The sequence below is a fragment of the Prunus avium genome, chromosome 1, assembly GCF_965620075.1.
Source record: "Prunus avium chromosome 1, drPruAviu1.hap1.1, whole genome shotgun sequence".
Taxonomy (NCBI): Eukaryota; Viridiplantae; Streptophyta; class Magnoliopsida; order Rosales; family Rosaceae; genus Prunus; species Prunus avium.
Window position 1 is genome coordinate 174,240 of NC_142284.1, and position 13,325 is coordinate 187,564.

At 37.1% G+C, this 13,325-nt stretch overlaps 2 protein-coding genes across 2 annotated transcripts; both read left to right on the forward strand.

Annotated features, from left to right (window-relative positions):
- The first annotated feature begins 1,593 nt into the window (after positions 1 to 1,593).
- On the forward strand, positions 1,594 to 5,802 carry LOC110756504 (O-Glycosyl hydrolases family 17 protein). Its single transcript, XM_021957944.2, has 2 exons — positions 1,594 to 2,760; positions 4,421 to 5,802. Exons 1-2 carry the CDS (start codon positions 2,432 to 2,434, stop codon positions 5,535 to 5,537), a joined length of 1,446 nt encoding a protein of 481 aa, XP_021813636.1. The 5' UTR covers positions 1,594 to 2,431; the 3' UTR covers positions 5,538 to 5,802.
- Positions 5,803 to 7,899: 2,097 nt separating this feature from the next.
- On the forward strand, positions 7,900 to 13,325 carry LOC110756502 (serine/threonine-protein kinase STY13). Its single transcript, XM_021957941.2, has 3 exons — positions 7,900 to 8,062; positions 8,653 to 9,672; positions 12,758 to 13,325. Exons 2-3 carry the CDS (start codon positions 8,753 to 8,755, stop codon positions 13,095 to 13,097), a joined length of 1,260 nt encoding a protein of 419 aa, XP_021813633.1. The 5' UTR covers positions 7,900 to 8,062; positions 8,653 to 8,752; the 3' UTR covers positions 13,098 to 13,325.

Genomic DNA, 13,325 nt, shown 5'->3' on the forward strand with positions numbered 1-13,325 from the left:
AAAATATTAGTTAGTTAGTTTGTATTCAGTTAAGCAGTCACGTGTGTGCTCACGTGTTGTTAGTTAGTATTAGCTGTAATTAGTTAGGTTGTTAAGTCTCGGTTATAGAGATATATGACACTGTTGACACTCAATTGTAATTCATTCTGAAAAATCAATATACAGAGCATATCATTTTCTTGAATCTGCTTCTGGAATGTGCCAATGGCGGGTGACACAGACATGTCGTCTTTTTCTTCCCCAAACAAACGCCTGAAAACCCTTAAATCCGAAATCCAATTAAGAAAGGACCCAATCCAAGACGACCTCCAAGAAATTGAATAAAATTTTGAACAAGGAGACATTGTCTTGGCCGACTCGCTTAACAAACTCGAGACTCATTTTGAATAAAATTTTGAATCCAACTTTTTATGTGAATTACAATTCGACTATGCATCAACTTACTGGCTCATCAGTCATAATCTTCTTCATAGTTTCTTCCTATAAGTTGTATTTTTACACACGTATTATATTTTGTGCCATCAAGCAAAAAAGTGAACGTTTGAAGTAAAATGAAGATGAAGAAAAAAAAACTAAAAGTGAAGAAGTAAAAACAAGGTAAATTGAAAAAGAAAAAATTTTGGGTTTCTGGGTTTGGTTTTCATATGAAGCCTGCGAAGGACATGGTTATACCGATGAGATACGAATATGAGAGAGGGCGATAGTTATGGAGATTAAATAGAGAAATCGAGGGAGAAAGTGAGGGCATGAAACGTTAGGACGCAGAAGCAAAGGGGAAACAACAAAGGAAAATTTTCAGTTAGGAATCTAAGGTGGTAGTGACGTTGTAGGTGATGGGTGATTTCTAGGGTTTGGGGTTTTATAGCTTCCCTTCCCATATATGGAGAAAGACAGAGGAGAAGAAAGAGAGATGGGAGATACATATAGAGCGAGTGATGCTGGGAAGGGATAATGGGGTTGGAGAAGGGGAATTGGGTATTTTTTGGTTTTAAAGTAATATTTTTATTTTTAATAGTTAAATTAAGTTTGTCAAAAGACAATTTTTAATTTTTAATTTTTTTTCCTCACACATGGCACTTAGTTTAGCAAAATAGTGGGTCCCATTAGTGCCACGTAATAATTTTTAACAGACTTGACGGTGAGGGGCAAAGTAGGACACAAAATATCGGTCAAGGAGGCAAAGTGAATCACTGCAACTTTAAGGGAGTTTAGTAGGAATTGACCAATATTTCAAGGGACTTGAACCTTTTGAAAATGAGATAAATGTTGTGGACGACTGGTTACTCCTTGGGTGCACACATAGAGTTGCCCAATAAGAACGAAAAGGACGGAAAAGATTGAATGCGTGAATGGTAAGTTGTAGTCGCGAGTGTCAGGCAGGACTGATCAGAATTCAAATGCTGACCGACCAACGGCTGTTTAAGAAACGTTAGCTGAAGCAGCATACACATAACGACGTGATATCGCCGTTAAAGGAACTGCCTGATGGCCCGCAAATAACAATTGCCACTTCACAAGTGCGTACAGTGTACCGCAAAAGATGCTACAAGCGTTTGCCTCTCTCTATAATAACAAGACAGAACACAACGCAAGTGCGTGCACATTGTTTGCTGTGCTTGCGTTGCGTCTGTATCTATCTGTATATGATATCTTTTGCAGCTTTCCTTTACTAACTTTTCACTTTCCTCTCTCTCTCTCTCTTCTCTCTCTCTAGGAAGTAGAGGTCCTTTTTGGAAGAGAGATTCTTGAGCGAGCTTATCCTTCTTTCTATTAATCTTACTCCACAGCGGCAGAAGAGAGGAGAATCTTAAATTTGTTCAAGTCCTTTTAATTACTTACTCTAAAGTAAATCTTCTCCTTTTCCATTTTGCCTTTTCTCTATGGATTTGTATTGTAAACTTGCACTAGCTAGCTAGTAGCGGTAGCTACTACTTCATTCAAATCTGGGTTTTCCTCTAATTAGTTAAACACCCGAATATATAATTTCATATTTCCTTCAAGAATCTGTGTATTAGTTAGTAGTGCTGCAGTTTTAGTTAGGCTCTTCTTTGAGCTGTTCCTTCCTGTTGCTGTTTTCTCACTCATCACGCCGTCTGTCATCTGTTGAGGTGTATCATCAGCTCCAGACTCCAGCTCAATCATGGCATGGGTACGATTCCTTTTTCTGTTTTGATGTATGTGGAGACACTCTAGCTTCTCTTCCTTCCTAGATCCGCTCCTCATCACCTTAATTTCATTTTCTTGCATCACTTCACTTGGGACTTGGGGTGCTCCACTCACTTAGCAACCTTCTCTGCTTTTGCGTTTTTTTGCCATTTATTTGCTTTGCTGCTGCTAACTCTGCCTGCGTCACATTGCATCAAGACTAGCTGTCTTTACCTTCAACCTGGCCAACTTGTGTGTTTGAATTTTGAATTATTTGAAGGAGAAAATGAGGTGGTTTTCAGTGGGTATCAAGGTAGTTTGTTTGGTTTCAATGATGTGCACAGTGAGTGGCATTGGTGCAAACTGGGGCACACAGGCATCCCACCCTCTTCCCCCAGACACTGTAGTTAGGCTGCTGAGAGAAAATGGGATTCGAAAGGTTAAGCTTTTTGATGCGGATTATGACACATTGAGAACCCTGGGCAAGTCTGGGGTTGAGGTCATGGTTGGTATTCCTAATGATATGCTTGCATCTCTGGCCACCAGCGTTAAGGCTGCTGAGAAATGGGTTTCCAAGAATGTCTCAGCACACTCCTCCAGTAATGTCAAGATCAGGTAAACCTTCCTCCCCACCCCCATTCATTTCTTCTACACTCTACAAAGTTTACTTGATGCTTGCTTGTACACTTTCAGAATTTATCATTGCCCTGTTTCTCGAGCAGGAAATGCATCATGCCCCTCTTAATGTGTGTGTATATATATATATATATATATATATATATATGTTTTATATACAAAGAATAAGATCTGAACCCAGGACCTGCCACTTTCCCATCCATCTCAATGCCACTTAAGCTAGAGCTCACAGGATAAATGTATATGATCTGAGCTACAACTTTGTAATTCTTATTTCACTTGGTTTTTATGCTTTCATGTAACAACCTTGTATACCTCGAATGAGATGAATACAGAGCATCAAATTCTAAAATTCGTACAAAAACCAAAGCAAGAAAGGAACATTATTCCACCATCACTGTTCCCAAATTCTAATCCTTTCACGTTGACAAGAACCAAACTGGTATGAGAGAAAAAGTCATGCTATCTTTGGGATTTAGCCTTCTAGGGAGACTGAGAAATACCCTCCTAGCCCCTACTGTCACTACGTTAATTTTTGCTATCTTGTGCATATTTATATCATGAAAATTAATTGTTCCCAAATTGGTGCAAGCATTTCAGTTATGTATAATTTTCCTTCTTGGTGAAGATTTTGTATTGGGTTTTGGTTTGGTACTATATAGAACTAAGATTACCTTTAGCTATTTTGCGGGTGCTTATATCTTATGAAAATTAATTGTTCACAACTGAGTGGAGCATTTCAGTTGTGCATAATTTTCATTGTTGACGATGATTCGTATTGGGTATTGGTTGTATTGACAATGCATTGTTCTTAATTAACTACTTCTCCTCATCATATGTTTTATTCATTCTTTAATGTTTTAAGTTTAAATGAGACTGTACAATAATGACTAATTATATAGTAAAATCAAACATATTATCCCCAACTTGATGTCAGAGTCTTATGCACATTGGCTGGGGCCACATCTTTTGGTCCCCATCTTGTACTGATAGTATCCCCAACTTAACCACCTTGTAAGCTTTAGCGTATGAGTTTTATCGTAAAAGGGAAGACAACACTATAAGTTTTCTATTCGTTCCAGCCAAACCATTCTCTAATACGACTTCTTGGGGACTTACATTTTCTGCACTCTCCTACTTGACCACCTTGTAAGCATTCAATGGTGGGGTTTTATCTTAAAAAGCTTCGGTGCAACTTAAAGATAATTATCTCACTTAATATATGGTATGATATGAGTCATGGCTTGGCATCTTCTTTGAATTGCATTATACTCCATAATGTGCTTGTTTTATGAAGATAACCTAATGTTTTACTATTATAAGTAGCCTTCTCCAACAATTCTGCAAGGATGACCATGAACTTATTTGGATTTTATTTGTGTATTCTGATTCTTTCACATATCAATGCATCACATACTTATTGAGGTTTTTGCTAAGTGAATAGAGTCATGAAATTATTAAATATCCTCTCTGGCAATTCCATAAGGACAACCAGGAACTTATTTGTTTTGATGATGTTCCTTGATTAATTTCATGTGCAATGCTTAACTATGCTGTATAATGTGCAGAGGAACCTTTTATTCTTCTACTTATTGCAAGCTTTGCATAGTCTTGACATCTTTGCATGTGTTCATCCTAGGTATGTTGCAGTTGGAAATGAACCTTTCTTGGAAACATACAATGGCAGCTTCCTCAGAACAACCTTCCCTGCTCTGCAGAATGTCCAGTCTGCCCTGATAAAAGCTGGCCTTAGCAACCAAGTAAAGGTGACTGTACCCCTCAATGCTGATGTCTATGCAAGTTCAAATGGGCTTCCATCAGGTGGTGACTTCCGAACTGATATCCATGGGCTAATGCTTCAAATTGTCAAGTTCTTGAGTGACAATGGTGCCCCCTTCACCGTGAACATTTACCCCTTTATAAGCCTTTACATTGACTCCAACTTCCCTGTTGATTATGCTTTCTTTGATGGCAATGCATCACCTATTACAGATGGTAGTTTAACCTACTACAATATGTTTGATGCAAATTATGATACTCTTGTGTGGGCCCTGCAAAAGAATGGCTTTGGAAACTTACCAATCATAGTTGGAGAGATTGGATGGCCAACAGATGGAGACCAGAATGCTAACATAGTTTATGCTCAGAGGTTCAACCAAGGTTTCATGTCCCACACATTGGGTGGCAGAGGAACCCCAATGAGACCTGGTCCAATTGATGCTTATCTATTCAGTTTGATTGACGAGGATGCTAAAAGCATTGATCCAGGAAATTTTGAACGACACTGGGGAATATTTACTTTTGATGGGATAGCAAAATACCAGCTTAACCTTGGCAGCACAAATTCAGGGTCCTTAGTTCCAGCAAAAGGTGTGCACTATTTGGAGCGCAAGTGGTGTGTGATGAAGCCATCAGCGAACCTTGATGACCCACAAGTAGCACTGAGTGTGAGTTATGCTTGTGGACTTGCCGATTGCACCAGCCTTGGTTACGGAACATCTTGTGGCAGCTTGGATGCTCGAGGAAACATTTCGTATGCGGTTAATAGTTACTACCAGAGGAACAATCAACTTGATGTAGCTTGCAAGTTTCCAAACCTTTCAATGATCACCAAAACAAACCCATCAGTTGGATCTTGCAGATTTGAGATAATGATCGAACCATATTATGGCGGTGCAGAAAGGAGATTCGGGTGCCTCCAAAAGCCTCTAAGCCTGGTTGCACTTATCATTTTCTTTTCACTAACCGTTGTGTGAATTCCAAGGCTTCGGATTCATGAGGAACCACGTTACCTAGACCATTCCATTTCATGTAGGATAACCTAGTGAAGGTAAAGAGCAATTGACCATGGCATAGTTGCAGTTCATGTGTTTGAAATTTGGAAGGTAAACAGTCAAGTTGTCAGCAATTTGCATATTTGAAACTTGAATTGCCTTGAATTATTTTTACCATGAAGAAAGTTTTGTCTTAACTTATCGCTTCAGCTGGGATTATTAATGGGAGTGTGTTTTTCTGGGATTATTAATGGGATTGTGTGTTTTTCGTGACCCAGTAATTCTTTAATGGAATGAAATTGAGGGTGCTGAAAGTTCTACATTCTAAAAGTTCCTAGTCTAATCTATTAGTAATTTTTTTTTAATGAAAAGTCTATCAAGCCAACAAAAAAAAAAAAAAAAAAAGAAGCCCCTATGGTACCTATGTGTGTGAGTTTCCCTCCTTCACTCGGGGAAAAAAATATATAAAACAAAAAAAAACACCCAAAAATAATTAACAAGACAATAGATTTGCATGGAGTAAAATGAAGCAACTCAATCGGTGAGCAAGGTTCAATGTCGAAATGGTCTTTGTGTTTTACCTTATCGGCCAATTTAATATTTTTAAGGAAATAGACCACATTGACTAACATATACAAACACAATGACCAAATTGGCCAAATTGATAACACAGGGACTAAATTGGCCTATGAGATAAAACATAGGGACCATTTTAACATTTAAGTCTATAATTTTTAGGGTGCTATTTTTCCACTCTCCTTTTGTCCACTTATATTCCCTTTTGTTTTTTTAAATACCTTTTACTATAACATACAAGGTAGTGTAAGTAGACAAAAGATGCGTGAGAAAATCAGCTCCTAATTTTTATTATTTATTATAATTTAAGAAAAAATACCATTAAAAGGGTTGCCGTGGATGCCATGGCATTTATTGGAATGTCTGGAAAAAAAAAACCTTCATGCATGTCTGACAGAGAGAAAAAGAATGTTATACACAAGTTTTAAATGACGAGTAATATATTACTCTTTTTTTTTCTTTTTCTTTTTTCTCATTATGTGACTAGTGAAAAAGAATGTTACAAACCAAGGTGGTTGGTGTGAGTGGTTCGGCACTCTCATTCCTTAAGAGATGTCAGGGGTTCGATCCCTGCTCTCGTATGGAGTCACAACTTTGGCCAGGACTTTACCCCTTATGGGCCGACCCGGTGTGAGCGGGGATTAGTCTGGATTGTGGTTAAGGCTTAAAGGTGTCACCCATAGTTGGGTCCCATCCAGGACTACCTCGTGGTTTCAGACAAAAAAAGAAGAAGAATGTTACACACAAGTTTCCTCCTAGGGTTTTACGTTTTCTTCATATAATTTTTATCAACTTATTTTTACGAGAAACCTAAGGTCAATTACATACTTTTATTGCAATGGATTTGCATTTTAAACGTGAATGAATAAAAAAAAAAAGAATGAGAAGTGCAATCTTCCATGCAAAAGACAACTGATATGACAAGCTTTAGGTGTAATTGCATGACTGCATGTAAATCAGCATGTAACGCTAGAAAACCGCCATCTTTCGTTAGTAAATATTAGATTAGAGTAATTTAATCTAATAATTGAAGAAGTCGAGACAACTTAAGAATAATGAAAATTGAGAAAAATAGGTTTTGGTTTTCGAACGATAATACCACCACTCAACTTTTCAGGTTTACCTTCTTTCAAGCCATAGTTATGAGCTGGGTTGGCTGTTGTTGGTTTTCAGTTTATGTTTTGGTCCAATAAGTACATTAATTTTGTTGAGTTTGATGCGTGGTTGTGGTTTCTCTTTGGGAGAATTTGGGTTTGTAAGTTGCATTATGAGTGATGTACTTAGTTATTACATATTTGAGGCGATTAAGTCTGATTATCTGTTGCCAGGTGTGACATTAAGTTGGTCTGTGTGGCTTTAAGTGGAGGTGTATCATATAAGTTTATTGCTATGATTAGATCCCTATGTGTTTGGTGTAGCCCTTCGGTGGCATTTGTTTTTTTGTATTTGTACTGCGCTTATGGCGTAATTTATAAATGCAATATCTCTAGTGTTTGACAAAAAACAAAAAAAAAACACTTCTTTTTAAAAACAAAATAAAAAACAAAAAATAAAGCAGCACATTCCAGACAAAGCGCTGGCTTGGCTGGTCTAATTAATATGAAAGAGATTTAATTAATTGAATGAAAAAGCGCGTTGCAGTTTTTTTAATTTATTTTATAAATGAAATAAAATAGTGTAAATACATGTACATATGGAATAAGAATAACAGTGAGAGAGTGGGTAGGATACGATAGATAACACCCAAGACTTCCCTCCGTCCCTGGTGCAATAAAATGTCAATAACATCATCAAATATTATTAGAAAATAGAAAAAGGAAAGTGAGAGATAGAACAAGACTGTAACAAGACTGAGAAGAAACAAGAGGTCTTTGCTTCCTTCCTTCCTTCCTTCCTCTGCGCTGTTCGATCTCTCTTCAATCGGACTTGAGGTACGCTTTGTCTTAGATAATCGGTGGAATTATCAAATTAGTGGGTTTTCCATCTGTGGTTTGTGCTATTCGGAATTTAGCTTCAGCTTTGTGTTTCCGGGGATCAGATTCAAATTCCAATTTTTTCAACTTGTATTCTCCTTGATTTCCTACTACGAGAATTAGCTCTCGATTTTGTCCAATTTCTTTCCTTCTTTCATTTCCTATAATTGGTTTTAGGCTATACTATTTTTCGGAAAATTGTTATGATTGCTTCTATATATTAATTAATAATTTGAAATTTTCCATAAATATGTGCTTAATTGCCCTTCTTGATTGAGATTATTTGGCAAGAATCAACCTACCTAAATTTGCCGTTTTCGGCTCACTTAAACATCGGAATTCAGCCTTAATGCAACTCCTAAACAGTCTTGTCTTCTACAGTTTCCATATGTGGTAAAGATTCGGTTCTTAATATTCTTGTAACCATAAATCTGTATTTTTATTTCTAAAAGAAAAAAAAACCACCACTGCTGGTATTTGCTCGTTGCATGATCCAATCTTAGAAAACTAGATGCTGAAGAAAACTTGTGGTTCCATTTTGATTTCAGGGGCTTGAAAAAAAAAGGGGGGAGTCGAGTACTTTGAAATTTGAAATTCTGATGCTGAAGAAGTAGGGCAACTTTGAAAGTTTTGCTTGGGTAGAAGGAAATGTTGGAGGGTGGTGCCAAATTCCCTGGAATTATAGGTCTAAACAACCATGACAACAACTATTATGATTTGTCGCAAGGCTTTTACCACAAACTCCATGAGGGTGAGGGTGAGGGTACCAACATGTCTATTGACAGTATGCAAACGAGCAATGATGGAGGCTCTGTTGCCATGTCTATAGATAACAGCAGCGTTGCTTCAAATACTAACGATTCCCATACTCGCATCTTGAACCACCAAGGGTTACGGCGACGTGCAAATGACAACTACTCTGTCCAAACCAGTGTTAACCGCCGAGGAAGAGTCACACATGCTCTGAGCGATGATCAGCTTGCTCGAGCCCTAATGGACAGCCATTCCTTGACACAGGGGCTTGAGAATTATGAAGAGTGGACAATTGACTTAACAAAGCTAAACATGGGTGAAGCTTTTGCACAAGGTGCTTTTGGGAAGCTATATAGAGGTACTTACAATGGTGAGGATGTTGCTATTAAAATTCTGGAGCGGCCAGAAAATGACCCAGAAAAGGCCCAGGTCATGGAGCAGCAGTTTCAACAGGAAGTCAAGATGCTGGCTGCATTGAAACATCCAAACATAGTTCGTTTTATTGGTGGCTGCCGTAAACCAATGGTTTGGTGTATTGTAACAGAGTATGCTAAGGGCGGTTCAGTTAGGCAGTTCTTGATGAAGCGGCAGAGCCGATCAGTTCCGTTGAAATTAGCAGTCAAGCAAGCTTTGGATGTTGCGAGGGGGATGGCATATGTTCATGCTCTTGGGCTGATTCATCGCGACTTAAAATCTGACAACCTGTTGATTTTTTCAGACAAATCAATAAAAATTGCTGATTTTGGGGTTGCCCGCATTGAGGTGCAGACAGAAGGCATGACACCAGAGACTGGGACATACCGTTGGATGGCTCCGTAAGACTTTTTTTTACTATTTATCTATGATTTCTTATCCTTTTACGCTATCATTTCCCCTTTTCTTATTTTTTAACTTATATTTTATTATAAGATAGAGTTAGATTTAATGATCTTTGGGTTAAATGATGTTTCCTTACATCATGAGTATGATGTCTTGGGCTCAAATCTCATTGGGTGCATGAATAGATTTTCCATATAAAAGGAAGAAAAGCATTTTTAAAAAAGTAGATGCTTTGCTTCATGTTGTCATCTATTATCATGTTGGTTTAATCTGCATTACATGTGTTGGTTCATCTGGACTGTAATAATGAGGGACTCATTTGGTGTCTAGAAACTTGTCTTTACCGAAACCGTCTCCATCCCTCTTATACATTACAAACTCTTATATTGTGAGGTTAATCTTCTTTTGACATACTTTAAAAAAAAAACCCCATTTCCGTACTTTAATTACTTCAGCTCCCTATTTAAGTTTCCTCACAAAATCCCACATTATTTGTCTTATTATCCGCTTTCTTTTTATTACTAAACTTTTACGTTCCCTGATACGAGAGACAAGCAGAGTCGCACATGTAGGAGGGATCATTTTGATTTGTAATGGTTTTAAAAAAGTTTTCAACCTTGAGTTGCCTCTTCTTGGGGGACAAACATTTCATTTTGGCTTGCATTTGGTTGAGATTCATGTGTGCCCATGTCTGACAAGTTCCCAAATTTACTTATATTGGAAATTACTTGCCCAAATGATTGAAATGAGAGACATTGACTATCTGTTTCTGTCTCTGTTAGTGATGCTCCTGTGTTCTTAAGGGATATCTCTTAGAGTTTTTTATCCTTCTGGCGCTGGTGTAAATTCTTCTTTTTTCTTTTTAATATATAAGCGGTTCATCCTTGGAACTTTTGTGACTATTTATTTTCGTGTTTCAAATGTGAGTTGCAGTTGTTGATCTTTAATGTCTTTCATTGTGTTGACTAGATTTCGTAAATTTACTTACTGATTTCTTGAATTTGACAAATTTATGTTTTCTTAGTGCTGGGCCTGATGGCATGACAGGGAGTGAAACTGAGAGAGAATGGAGAGAAGGATAGTCATTTGAGAAGAGGCCAAGTAGGAAAACTCAATTCGATAATTCTCAAATGAATATGACATTTGAGAAACTCTATCATAATAAATTGAAACATAATAATAATTAAACCTTAATAATAAAATCTGTAAGCATTATATCTTATATGCTAGTTTGAATAAATCAAAGAAAAAGCATAGAACAAATGCTAAAGGAAAAGCAAAAACTTACTGTGAGACAGGGACGCATGTGATGCATGTGTGGTTGTTTCAGCAGCAACATTGATATCTGGAATGGACTGATCTCGAGGTGACGTGCATTTGATGTTGGGTTCTGTTCCACTTGATGCTAAACAGGGAGAGATTAGGAAACAACTGAAAGGCATAGATAAAATAGATGTCAAAGAAAGAGAAGAAAGAAAGACAAAATGGAGTAAACTCGATTCAATACTTCTCAAGTCATCATGTTAAATTCTGAAACCATGTTTACAGTCCGGATTGTTGATGTGGCAATCCCGTAATGACTAAAAAAAAACCCTAATAAGAAATTGAAATATCATAATAGTTAAACCTTTCTAATTTAAACCTTTTATTCATACATTTTTAAATGAGCATTATCAAAGTCTAGATCTTCATTATTAGGTGCTTAGATAAGGTGCTGATCGCCATTCATTGTTGGTTTAATTAGTATCAATCCTGGATCCTCTTTACCCTGAATAAGCGGTGTATCAATCCTGGATGCTCTTTGCCCTGAATAAGTGGTGTCTGCATCTGTATGCAATAGTGTGAACTGAACAGAATATTGAATAGCAGACATGAAATACATTTTCAACTAGCTCTTCAGAAAGTATATTGTATCTGGAGACAATAGTTACATGGATATATGTGCGCTAGATATCAATTGTTTTCTTCTGTATACGATGCGACTATGAAAATATCAGTTACCATGCGAATTAAACTGAAAACTGAATTTCAGGCATCTAAGTTATTGTTGTCTGTTGTTTGGTTGTGTCATTGCATGCTCCGATTAAAAACAAACTCTATATGCATTAGGTATTAAATAAACTAGTTTAGAATCACTTCCTAGTTCATTCAGTTTTTGCCTTTATATGCCCTGAAAAAAGTGTATCATTTTAACTGTGGCCAATTTTATCTGTATGAGGATCAGCATGTACTGTATGTAAAATTTAACAAAAATTAGATCTTAAATGAGATACTGGGTATAATAAAAGTTATAGTTAAAGTACATGTGACTGGAAGTTAAAAATTGTTAAAAAATTTAACTAGGGGCATTTGCTTCTCCGCATGCAAAATATTCGTTAGAGGAAAACAACTTGGAAACAATAACCACTTGTAAAGTCTCTTTTTAGTATCAGATCAAGTGTTGGAAATTGGTGAACTATAGGGATTATTCATAGCTCTTTAGCATAATAACCATTTACTCTTCCCTGGGGAAGACATATGCCTGCAAATGAACATGGAGATTGAGAAACCTGCATTATCTCATCTAATAATTTGAATGAAATTGGGAACTTTCACTTTTATTGCGTGAAGAATGATGCTCTCTCTTGGGTTTCTTATTTGTTGTTTTCTAAATTAGTTGCTACGTGTTTGGCACCTGCCCCAAATACATTGCTTGGTGTAGTTGAATTAACCAGAGGCTTGTTAGTGGTGTGATCAAATAGATTCATGAACAGAATTACATGTAGAAATGGGTAAATGAGAACCAGAAAAACTGAAATTGCTGATTAAGATTTTAAATTGTAAATCAATTGTTTTGTGAACTTTGTTTTTTCTTGAGAACTGCTAGTGGAAATTTTTTCAGTTAAATTCCTGGTGTACAGTATATGGATTGCCTGTCTCTTTTTACTGTTTTCGAAATGTAAATCAGTAATGATCTTTGATGATGACAACTTTAGAGAGATGTTACTAGCATCTGGTGTTCATTGGTTATTTCTTGAACTCTTATACTTTTTTGGTGTGCGTTACTTTGTGTGCATTGCTTTATCGTATGGCTATCTGCAGGGAGATGATCCAGCATAGGCCTTACACTCAGAAAGTTGACGTTTATAGCTTTGGGATTGTTCTTTGGGAGCTTATAACTGGAATGCTTCCCTTCCAGAACATGACAGCAGTGCAGGCGGCATTTGCAGTTGTCAATAAGGGTGTCCGACCTATCATTCCCAGTGACTGCTTACCTCTTCTTGGCGAGATCATGACGAGATGCTGGGATGCCAACCCTGATGTCAGGCCACCCTTCACTGAAGTTGTGAGGATGCTTGAGCATGCAGAGACTGACATCATGACGAATGTCCGCAAGGCCCGTTTCAGGTGTTGCATGACGCAACCAATGACAGCGGACTGACCCCAGAATAAAAATTGGAAAACTAAACAGTTATCTATAGCATAAAGAGAAAAACAAAAATGGAAAAGAAGAAAAAGAAGTGAGAGAAGGTATTGTAGCCTTGTGTATTTATCAGGTTTTATTTCTTTCTCAAGATAGAAAAGGAAGTGTTATTAAAAAATATTTGGTTTTCAGATCTCTATTTTAATGAATTTCTATCTTTGAATGAGTAATAGAAGAGTTGCTCTA